The sequence below is a fragment of the Condylostylus longicornis genome, unplaced genomic scaffold, assembly GCF_029603195.1.
Source record: "Condylostylus longicornis isolate FDR11 unplaced genomic scaffold, ASM2960319v2 ptg000016l, whole genome shotgun sequence".
Lineage (NCBI taxonomy): Eukaryota > Metazoa > Arthropoda > Insecta > Diptera > Dolichopodidae > Condylostylus > Condylostylus longicornis.
In genome coordinates, this window is record NW_026577985.1 from 4,404,895 (window position 1) to 4,417,490 (window position 12,596).

Below are 12,596 nucleotides of genomic sequence, written 5' to 3' on the forward strand. Positions count from 1 at the left end.
GTGACTGAAGACTCAAATTTTAAAGATATTACTTCTGAAGGTAAATTTTTTCTTAACGTTAAAATTACGCATATTTAAGTTTTCTGTAATTATAGATCATTCGGATGACATAAAGTGGCTTCAGTTGTATCGTGAGCCTTGGGAGGAAGTTAAAAAAAAATGGCAGGCCACTTTTTACGATAGAAGAAAGGATATAATAACTTTAAACAAAACAGCACTTATTGTCGAAAAGTGGCCTTTATTTAAGCATCCTCTATGTAATCTTATACATTTGGACTTCGAACAACTTTACCCTTCAAAAGCAAACCACCTCATAAATAGATGGGACACTTTCAAAGTCAAAATAAAAGAAATTTTTAACAACAAAATAAAAGACAGGGAGTCTCTGCAAATTTTAAATAAATTGAACTCGACAGATATATCGGACAGTAAGTTTGTAATAATTATAATTAAATAATAATTATGATGATGTATACCAGTTGATTCCGGAATATTCATATATTAAAGTGAAATTCCTCAGGGTTTGCCTATGCTTACCGATACGCTGAGTTTTGAAGAGACAGCTTCAATAGTTTAACAACTGTTTCAACACTTTAACCCATCTTTTCAGCACTTCGTATCTCGACAGATATAAAAGAAAACTAGAAAACAGCACATATTTCACAACTTTTAAGGAATTTCCCTTTACAGTATAAAAATTCCAGATTCAACTGTTGCATAATTAAAAAATAAAATAATCAGTATCTAATATTAAATCTTGTACAACCAATTTTAGGTTCGGTTGATCATTTAATTTTAGACCTGTTACATGCGCTATTGCCGCCATCAATTAGACATTGCTCCAGTAGCACGGAATTAGATTGTAAAAAACGAAAAATTTTGAAATCAACCATAAAGGATTCGCAACAGTCGCTTTTAATTAAGGTTTCCACGCCAAACAATATCTATCCAGCAGTTGATGAGCTCTCCGCTAAATTAAGAAAACAGGGACAATCCCTTCAGCCAGTAATTATTTTTAATGTAAGTGACAACTCATATTTAGTATACTACGACGACATTAAGTACAAATTTGATCTCTTACTTCCCGCACTTGACACTTGCTTTAAGGTTTTTTTTGTTTTAAATTTAAAGTACTCTGAAATTTCAAAAGCGGTTTGGATTTTTATTCAAAAATTTTTTTTTGAAATTGATTCTACTGAAAGGGTTTCTCCAGATATTTTGGTTTTAATAAACGAGCTTAATAAAAAATGTTAATTTGCTATATATGTAAAACTAGTTCATTTAGTGAAGTGCAAACTCTAATTTATCACTATAAATATTTTCACAATTTACTTCCAACTGATGATTATGTTTGCCTTAATTGTAAACAAACCTACAATTTAAAAAGTTTCAAACGCCATTTTTCTCGTTCTTGCAAAAATATATTAAATTTTTTAGAAAAAGAAACTTCTAAACCCAATGCAACAGAAATTCCTTTCACTTTTAAAAGTTCACCAAATTCATTACAATTAGAAGATGAAAACCAAAAACAAAATATAGAACAATTTCAGTTCCGAAAAAGTGTGATCGAAAATAATGCTATCGAATTAAAATGTAAATTTTATGGAAAGCAAAATCTTTCTCGAAAAATTGTCGAAGAAATTTTGAATGATTTTACTGATCTTTTACTTAAAACAATCATAGGAGAAGTAGATAAATTTTTAATCGAATGCTTAAACAAAGAAAATTATAAGAAATTTAAGGAAATAAAACCAATTTCGGAGAATCCTTTTGAAGACATCAAAACATTTCATCAATTTAAACAAATCTTAATATTGAAAGATTTGTATAAAGATCCTTTAGAGTTCAATATCAATAGTGAAATTGAAACAATTTCAGGCAGGAAGCCTTCTTTTAAACCTAAGGACTCCAATGGGGTACTATTACCTCTCCAATTTCAATTTCAGAAATTTTTTGAATTACCTGGAGTTTTCGAAATTATGAAACAAAATGTTGAAATGATAAATGAAAATTCAAAAAAGCATTTTATAACTAGTGAACTTTGGCTCGAAAAAGTTTCTATGCTTCCTAAAAATAAGCATTCGGCTGTATTTCCCTATTTCTTATTTTTTGATGACTTTGAGTCGAATAATCCTTTGGGGTCACATGCAGGTCAACACGCTATTGGTGCAGTTTATTACAGCTTTCCGTGCTTGCCACAGTGGTTGTGTTCCGAATTGGAAAATATTTTTGTCGCAATGCTTTTTTATAGTAAATATAAACGTTATGGTATTAATTCTATATTTTACAAACTTGTTCATGAGATAAAATTGTTGGAGGAGGAAGGCATTATAATAAAGTTAAAGTCCGGTCGTTTACAGAAAGTTTACTTTGTGTTAGGTCTTGTATTAGGTGATAATCTTGGATTAAATACAGTTTTAGGTTTTAGCAAAGGATTTAATTCAAGGTACCCTTGTCGCATTTGTAATTTCTCAAAATCTGATATACAATCAAAAGTAAGTGATAATTCAAACTCTTATAGAACGATAAAACAATATGACGCTGCTGTGTTACTTTACCCCGAATTGAACAAACGAATATTAAAATCAGGAATAGGAGAAGAATCTATTTTTAACGAAATTAAAACTTTTCACGTTGTGCAAAATTGTTCAGTTGATATAATGCATGATATATTTGAAGGCGTGTGTCACTACGTTATTTGTAAAGTATTATTGCAGTTCATAACCGTTGATAGATTTTTTACCGTAGATACCTTAAACAACAGAGTCTCACTTTTTAATTATGGAGATACTGAAGCAGGAAATTTGTGCTCTGTTATTAAAATTGAACATTTACATAAAAACAAAATGAACATGTCCGCGAGAGAAATGTGGACATTTATTCATTTTTTACCTTTAATAATAGGAGACCTTATATTTGAAGGTAACCCTCACTGGAAATTAGTTATTTTATTAAATCAAATGTTAGACATAATTTTAAAATGCAATTTTGATGAAAAGGATATTGCAACACTAAGTACTTTAATTTCGTCCCATCACTCCTTATATATTGAAATGTTTAACGAAACTTTAAAACCTAAATTTCATTTTATGACCCATTATCCTTTTGTGATGAAAAGAATTGGGCCTTTACATTATGTTTGGTCTTTCAGATATGAATCTAAACATAAAGTTTTAAAAAGTTATTGTAACAATATCACGTCTCGTAAAAATTTACCAATTTCTTTAGCCATCAAATCTTCTCTCACATTTTCTAGTCGGCTCACTCGAGGAGAAGGAATGACTCCTGAAATATCTGATAAATCGAAATCCGCAGTTTGTTTTGAAAAATCCAGTTTTTATTCTGAATTGTGCAACACCATCTTTTCTTCGTCATTAGAAAATAGTTTTTCATACGAATTTATAATTTATCATAAAATATGTTACAAAAAAGATCAATTATTACAAATTTCTAAAGATAATAAAGTACAAGTATATTCCATAAAGGATCTATTTCTATATAAAGAAACATCTGTATTTGTTGTGTGTAAAAAATTATTACTTGAATATTCTGCTCATTTTCAGTCATACGAAATATTAAGTGAAGATGACCAGTTATTAGTAATCGATATCAAATTTTTCCATGGACCGCCGATTCATAGTAATTTTTCCCCTAACGGCAAATCTTATATAAAACTAAAACAATTTTAGACGATTTGAATGTATTCGCTTAACCGGAAGTTTTTTAAAATATTGTCTTTTACGTAGGCGTAAATATGTAGAATATTATGTTAATGAATTAAAGAAATTAAGGCAAGAGATATGAATACTTTAATATTTAAATATAAAAACTTCGTAATTGAAATTTTCTTGGAGTATTATTGTGGTTTTCGGTTTGCACTTACATAATATATTTTATTTTTGCGTTATTTGTCTAACTATGTAAATTATATGAAAGCCAAGTATCCTGGAGATCCTTATACTAGAAAAGTAATTTAAGTTTTTAGTAATAAACAATGTGTTAAAATAAATAATATTTTTGTTAAATTTTAAGAGAACCATTATTACTTATTAAAATTACTAGAGTACATATGTACAACAAAAAGATAGTAAAAACTTTGATATTACATAATTATGTATTTGTTTCTAAAAATATTTGAAAATACACAGGTAAATAACATTGTATTATCTTATTCAAATAAAGAAATTAATAACATTTCAAAATTTAAAACTTTTAATTATTTCCTCGAAAATGAAACACAAATTATTTAATATTTATTTACATTTAAAATTGAAAAATTAAATGATAAGCTATACTTAATAACTCAATTAATGATTTTGAATAATTTGCATAGTTTTTTGGGTAATTATATTATGCAAAAATCATTATATAATTCAAAATCGTTATTTGAGTGCTATGTAGATTGTAATTTTACAATTTTAAATGTAAATTTATGACGAAATGTAGTAGAGCAACAACTTTAAGTGATAATTTGATTGCACAACATTGTTATTGCACAACTAAACGTTGTAAGCTAACTATTATTTAGAGTACAGTGAAAAGTTCGGAAAGTTAGTGTAAAACGTTTTTTGTTGGCCGAATACTAAAAATATTACATTAACTACTTATTTAAACACAATAATGTTGCAGTAACAATGGAAATAGTAACTTTTTCTTCTCAAAAATTGACTATTATTCGTTTTCAATATTAAACACATTTCATGTTTGACGCAAAATCATACACGTTTTGTGTTTGATTTCAAACATGGTTTTTTTTCGGTGTAGAACCAAATATACAGTTACATCTCCATCCACTCAAAATACTGAAAACCCTAATAAGAATAATAATAACACAAATATTGTTCTTTTAGATTACCCACTACAATTATAATAAACTCAAAAAGATTCAATCAGTACTTTCTTTCTTTTTATTTTTTTTTTCCTTAAATAATTTTTCATATCTCATATCATATTTCAAAACAAAAGTTATTGCTTGGAACAATTACATTAATGTGCGAAAGAACGACACACTTAAAAATCGTTTATGTTTCATTTTACATTTTTTATTATTATTGTTCTTACATTGTGTTAAACCTAAAATACGATACAATGCGTAATGAGAATGACTAATAATAAATAATGATTAACATTTGGTTTGCATATTGAGTAAGTTTTCCAAATATTTTAAAAAATTATTATTATAAGTGTTATAGATAAGCAAAATTAACGATAATTTTGTAATGCGTTCTAAATTAAGAAAAGTATTTTTTTTTGTTTTGTGTAATTTTTGTAATTTTTAAGAACGTTTTAAATTTTTGTAAAACCAATAAAGTTGAGTTCATTTTTTGTCAATAAAGCGATCGGTTGATCGACTAAAAATATTAAAACTAGTTTTTTCGATTTTCTCACAAAAGACGCCCTTGCACATAAGTGGCGCAGTTCCGGTAGGATTTAAAAATAAAAAGGGTGAATTTGGATTTGAAACGAATATACTAGTGAAAAAAAAAAAAAGTGAACTCAAAGAGAAAGTGAAAAAGAGAGCTTTCTTGAAATAATAATAAAATAATAAACCATCAACAAATAATTGACTTACTATTGACTCTTACAAACTTGAGTATTAAACTAGTGAACACATAAGGAAATTTTTTAATAAACTAATAAAATTATTCATAATAAAATATAAATTGGACAAAGTTATACCTAGAAATAATAACAAAAAACTACTCAATCAGTGGAAATTGTATACAAAAAATTTAAAAATAATAAAACAAAAAAAAAGTAAATATAAAAAAAAAAAAAAAATAAGTATCATGGAAAACCAAAAAAGCATATTGGCCCCATCGCAGTTTGATCGTCAGAAAGACTCCAACAACAGCAGTGGCAGCAGTACCCCCACTACACAGGCTCCAACCGCACGGCCATGACCAAATACATGATTGATTACATGATTGATCGTCAAACGATACGGTTGAATTTTTAAAGAACAAAAATTTAATTTTAAATCAAAAATTTAATCAAAAATTTAATTTAATTAAAATTGCGTAATATTATATGCACAAAATCGCAGTTGGCGTTAGTTTAAAGCGGTTTGTTACAGGCAATCATAGGATGACTGATTGTGAAACCTGTAAGAGAAGAATAACTGGCGGGAACGGTATTCGCTGTGCCGGAGTTTGTAACAAAATCTACCACACTACAGCGAAGTGTGCTGGTCTCGATGAGTACCAGATCGGTATTATTGAAAGTAATAATAAAATTAGATTTATGTGTGATGAATGTATATTATATATACAAAATGTTGATATGGTACTGCAAAAAATGGACTGCGCAGTGCAAAAAAACAATGAATATTTAAAGGAATACAAGTGCGATTTCGAAAACGCATTAAAACGTAATGAAAACGAGGTAATGGGACTTTTAAGAACAATCGAAGAACGGTATATTGAACGATTACATGAAATAAAAAATGAACAAAAAAAAAGAGATTGAAAAAATGGTTAAAATGACCGAAAATTTTAAAGTGGAAAGTGAAAAATTGAATGTAGTGCTAAATAACCAAACAGAAAAACTTAATAAAACGATTGTGCACTCGATAAAAAAAAATGATGAGTTGTGCACAAATATAAGTAATGCTAAAATAAACAATGTAGGTCATTCAGTGTCATTCGCCGATATCTTGAAAAATAATAAAGAAAATAAAAATTCAGTGTCGATAATGAAAAAACACTTGCCATTAATTGTAAAACCTAAGCAAAAACAAAAGAGTGAAAAAACAAAAAAAGATCTCAATACGAAGGTAGATCCAAAAGACTTAAAAATAAAAAATGTGGAAAGTAAAATGAATGGCATTATATTGATAGAGACTGATTCAAAAGAAAATAGAGAAAAAATTAAAACCGAATTACAAAAAAAAATGCAAGGTGATTATGATATTAAAATACCGAAGGAAATTAAACCAAAAATAGAGATAGTGCATATGAATAACGGTTTCAGTGAGAGTGAATTAATAGAAAAATTTTCTTTGCGGATGTAAATATAAATCTTCTGGAGAAAAACAACTTAGTAATCAAATACATGGACATGATAAACATCTCTGGGTATAATTTTATAAACAAAATGCACAGTACAAGGCAAACAGCGGCTACTAGCACATTAATTGATCATATTGTATCAAATATTGATGACGAGCACAAAATTACGTATAAAATTGAAGAGAACGACATATCTGATCATAAAACTGCTATTGTTGGTATTGAGTTAACAAAACATGTGATAAAACCATACACCAAACTCGCACATACTAGAACAGATTATGTTAAAATGTGTGAAATAGTCACTAATGAGCTAGCAAAGATAAATATTACTGAAGTAGATGAATTAATTCATATACTTCAGAAGGCAAAAGAAAATTGTACAACAACAAAAACTGTAAGGTCAAGAAGTAACACGTGGATTACTCATACAATTATTAAACAATTAAAGATTAGGCGCTCCTTATATGAAGCACATAAAAAGGAACCTAGTAACACAATAAAAAAGAATAAGTACCTGAAAATGAAAAAGAAAGTGAGTAAACTTATTCTCGAGGCTAAAAATAAACATATCAACAATAGTGTAGAAAAAGCTGGAAATGACAGCCGAAAACTGTGGAACGTAATAAATTATATAATTAAAAATAATGATGATGAAATTAGCGACAGTATTTGTAATTTACTCAAACCAAATGGTGAATCAACTAATTCAGATACAGAAACCGCCAACTTATTAAATAAATATTTTAATGAAATTGGGGAAAAAATTTTAAATAATATCAGCACTAATAATATGCCGAATACAGTTCGAAATTCAATAAATCAAAGATCTGTATTTTTAGTACCGGTAACCGAAAATGAAATTGTTGAGATTACTTCAAATCTGAATAGGCATGCTGCACCAGGATCTGATGGAATAACAGTTAGCGACATTCAGCAATTAATACATATTACTAAAAAACCGTTATGTGATATGATAAATTTATGCCTCACTAACGGAATTTATCCTGAATGCTTGAAAAAGGCTGTAATTGTACCCATTCATAAAGGTGGAAAAAAAACGGACTGTGGTAATTATAGGCCAATATCTACACTAAATTCTATAAGTAAGATATATGAAAAGGCTATTAATAAACAAATCCGTAGCTTTGTTGAATCAACAATCGGCTTTGACAAAAATCAATATGGCTTCATAGAAGGAAGTGGTACTGACTCTGCTGTTTCAGTAACACTAGATCATGTATATGACGCTTTAGATGAAGGATATTACAGTGCTGTGAATAAATATAGACTCAAAATAATTTTTAACGTTTTTTTTTTTTATATTTTTCAAATTCAAAAAATTTGTTACGGTTTCGAATAAAGGGGAGTCCCCAAAAAATTCTCATGTACAAATATTGAATTTTTCTTTCTTTAGTGATAATTTAATTGTGATTAACGTAAAGTTAATGTGATATAGATGTGAATAATTATAAACTCAACCAGTAATTAAAGACTTTTGGCAGAAAAATATTTGTGTTTTTAGGTATTAATGGAAGAAAATAGAACCAAAAAAGGAAAATAAATCAATTTTTATATATTTTTTTTATGTATAGAAATTACAAGCAATTCTGAAAAGATGCCACGAGGAAAAGAGTTAAGTGAGATAGAGCAACAACGTATTCTCGATTTAAGAAGCTGTGGAAAAACGCAACGGGAAATTGCAGTAATTATTAACAGGTCCCAGGGAGTAGTTAAAAACTTTTTACTGAAAGGTAAAGAAAATTATAAAGCCAACAAGCGTCCAGGGCGTCCTCAAAAATTAAGTGACACCGTTAAAAGGGCTGTTTTAAGAGAAATGTCGAAAAATGGGACTTCATCTTCCAAAGTTGTAACCAAATTTGGTCTAGATTGTGATTCTAGTTTAATTAGGAAATTGGCTGCGAAATCAGAATATCTGAAATTTCGCAAATGCATGCGAAAACCGAAGTTAAAAGAAAAGCATATTGTAGCAAGACTACAGTTCGCTGAAAAGTACATACAAAAGCATCACATGTGGAAACATGTAATATTCAGCGATGAGAAAAAGTTCAACCTAGATGGCCCTGATGGTTGCAACTTTTATTGGCACGATCTCAGAAAAGAACCAAAAGTTTTTTCAAGAAGAGGCCATGGAGGTGGATCAGTTATGGTGTGGGCGGCATTTTCTAAGCGTTTAAAGTCGGAGATTGCATTTGTTAGTAGTAAAATGAATTCTGTGCAGTATCAGGGATTATTGGAAAATTATCTTCTCCCATTCATAACCTTGACAGAGGACGAGAAAGTAATATTTCAACAGGATAACGCACCAATTCATAGAGCTTCCACAACAATAAATTGGTTTAATGACTTTGGCATTAAATTGTTACCATGGCCGGCTTTAAGTCCTGATCTCAACCCCATTGAGAACCTTTGGGGCATCCTAGTGAAAAAAGTTTACGACCCAGAAAAGCCTGAAATCGAAAATATTTGCGAATTAAAGCAGCGAATATCTGAAGCCTGGAGAAATATACCAAGGTTGACTTTAAAAATCCTCAGTCGAAGTATGGCCAATCGCTTGATTGAGGTTATTCAAAACAAAGGCAGCTACACGTCATATTGAAAAATAGTCGTTAAGAATAGTTCATTTTAGTATAAGAAAGTTCTTTGAGTTTATATTTTTTCACAGCTTTTTGTTAAGTTTTTTCAAATTATGAACATCTGTTTTTAAAATAAATGAAAAAAAAAATTTAATTTCACTTTAAAAACTTTTATTTAGAACTAGAATCATGTTTCAGTTTTTGACGAATTGGTGAAAATATTTTAACTTTTTACTTAACAATTTGTTTGAGTCTATATTTATTCACACCACTGTACGTTGCGGGTGTTTTTATCGATTTAAGTAAAGCATTTGATGTGGTTAATCATAGCCGACTTCTAGAATTTCTTGAAGATTTGGGAATTAGAGGCACAGCAAATAGTTTATTCAGAAGTTACTTATCGAATAGAATGCATAGTGTGCGAATCAGAAACACGAAAAGCGCTGAATTACGTATAAACACGGGTATACCACAAGGATCTCTATTGGGACCACTTCTGTATTTATTATATGTTATGAATCTTTCTAATTGTAACATGGAATCAAAGTACACAATATATGCTGACGACACAAACCTCATAGCAAAAGCAAAAACCTTGAGTGAATTAGAAAATATAGTAAATAAAGATATCACGGTCTATATGGATTGGCTCAGCATCAATGGCCTTTGCATGAATGCTAAAAAAACGAATTATGTGGTATTTAAAAAACCAAAAAAAAATATCATGAAATTACTATAAAAACCGGGAATGATGTGATACAAAGAACGGAACATGTAAAATATCTGGGCATCTATATAGATGAAAATTTAAAATGAGATAAACATATTAAGCAGTTAAAAAAAAGTATTATTCCAATCACTATGGCAATTAAAAGAGCAGGTGGTGTTCCAGCTAAAGCAGCGAAATTAATATACAGCGGGCACATATTATCTCAAATTCGTTACAATATATGCAACTGGAGTATTTGTACTAAATTTCATATTAATCAAATGGGTGTAGTCATGAACAGAAGTTTAAAAACATTATATAATTTGAATCCAAGAATGGCCACTAAGGAACTATACATAAAAACAAATGAATTAGATATAAACCAGCTTATATATTTCGAGAAGTGCAAATATGTTTTCAAAATAACAAACAAAAAAATGAAAACATCGTTATTGATTCCAACAAGAGATACGGTACATAATTATAATACTAGGCAGAGAAGGCATCTCATGGTACCGAAAGCATGTACATCGATGAAGTTGAAAGGCCTAAAATGCAGTGCAATAAGGATATTTAATACATTACCGGATGATATAAGGAATTGTAAAGGAGTAAATGAATTCAAAACTAAATTAAGAAGATATATAAAAAATTTTAGAAAATAAAAAACCAATTTGGATTTTTATAAAAAAAATTAGTTTGTAAGATTAATTTTAGTTTTAATTTCTTATACACAATTTTATATGAATTGTCCGAAATTAAATAATAAATAAATAAAAATAAATAAAATAAAATAAAAATACACCAGAATTAACACTAACTTTGGACCCGATGACGTATATAGCGGACCTCCCGGATTTTACTGGTAAGTCAGAAGACTTATATAAATTCTTAGATTTAGTAGCAAATATCATACCGCTAATAGCGAAGTATGATACAAGTAGTCAGGTCATTTTAATAAACAGAATCAAAGCTAAACTAACAGATAGAGCTAGACCGGTCGTTGAAATAAACAACCTTGTTTTAAACTGGCTTGAAATTAAGAAAATTTTAGTAGAAAATTTTGGCGAAAGAACGGCTTTGCAACTTTTCGAAGCAAAGTGTAAAATTTCGCACAACAAGTGTAGATCTTTATAATGACATAAAAAAATATTACGTAGAATAGTAATAAAATAAAAGATGAGCCAAATGCGGAGGCCATTATCCGAGCAAATATTCAAACTGGGTTGCGAATATTTAAGGAAAAATTGCCTGAACCAATGCGTTCAGTGATTTTTAGTCGCAACCCAGCCTCTTTAGAAGATGCTATTGAGGTCCTCTATGAAGGCGATTATGCAGATTTTAATCCATACAATTCTAACAATAGAAATTTTTACACAAATAAAAACTTTTACAGAAATAACAAATCATATCACAATACATCTAACACTAATACTAATAGAAATGCTAATAATGACTACGCACATAAATATAATTATAATATCGCTGGTCATAATAGTAATTTCGTGCGTTATGACCGCGGTAACAACAACAACAGAAATTCTACAAACAGTAGTAATTTTAGTAGTAATATTAATCGTAATAACAGTAACAATAATAATAATAGTAATAATTACAATCGTGACAATAACTATTCTGGGTTCAGATCTCAACGTAATCTGAAAAATCAGTCCGGAAATTATCAAAATTCCCGGTCCCAACCGATAGACGTAGATTCATCACCGTCTATAATTCAGCGGGCGAATAATTTAGAAATAAAAAATGCAGATTGTTCAAACGCTTGTTCTTGTGCTGAGGCTAACCAGCGAAGTAGTTTGGAAAATTTTTAAATATCTGCCTCGGTATCAAAGCCCAACCAAATTTACCCTATATAAAAATCCAATCAAAACTTAGACCGTTACGATTTATGATAAATACTGGTGCTTCTATGAGCATCATTAACTCCGAAATTTGTAACCCTATTTTTAAAAAGAAAATTAACCCAATTAAAATTAAGACATTAAGTGACATCATTAGTTGTGATACGAAAGTTACAATAGACAGTTTCATTTAGTTTGACTCAGTACATAAAATGGAATTCTTAGAATTTGATTTCCATGACAGATTTGACGGATTAATAGGAAACATCATACTTTTACCTTTACAATCCCAAATCGATTTCAAAAATAAAGTTTTAAAATTGGGGACTGGAAATGAAATCCCACTTTACTTCAGCGTAAATGAAGAAAGTGAATATCATGTTCCTGTACCTATCAGTAAATTAAGTATTTTTAATGGTGA

General features: G+C 29.1%; 1 protein-coding gene across 1 annotated transcript; it reads left to right on the plus strand.

The window, feature by feature from the left end:
• Positions 1-10,468: 10,468 nt before the first annotated feature.
• LOC129605887 (putative uncharacterized protein DDB_G0277255) lies at positions 10,469-12,145 on the plus strand. Its single transcript, XM_055515885.1, has 2 exons — positions 10,469-10,927; positions 11,477-12,145. The coding sequence occupies exons 1-2, from the start codon at positions 10,469-10,471 to the stop codon at positions 12,143-12,145; spliced, it is 1,128 nt and encodes a 375-aa protein (XP_055371860.1).
• The last annotated feature ends 451 nt before the right edge of the window (positions 12,146-12,596 follow it).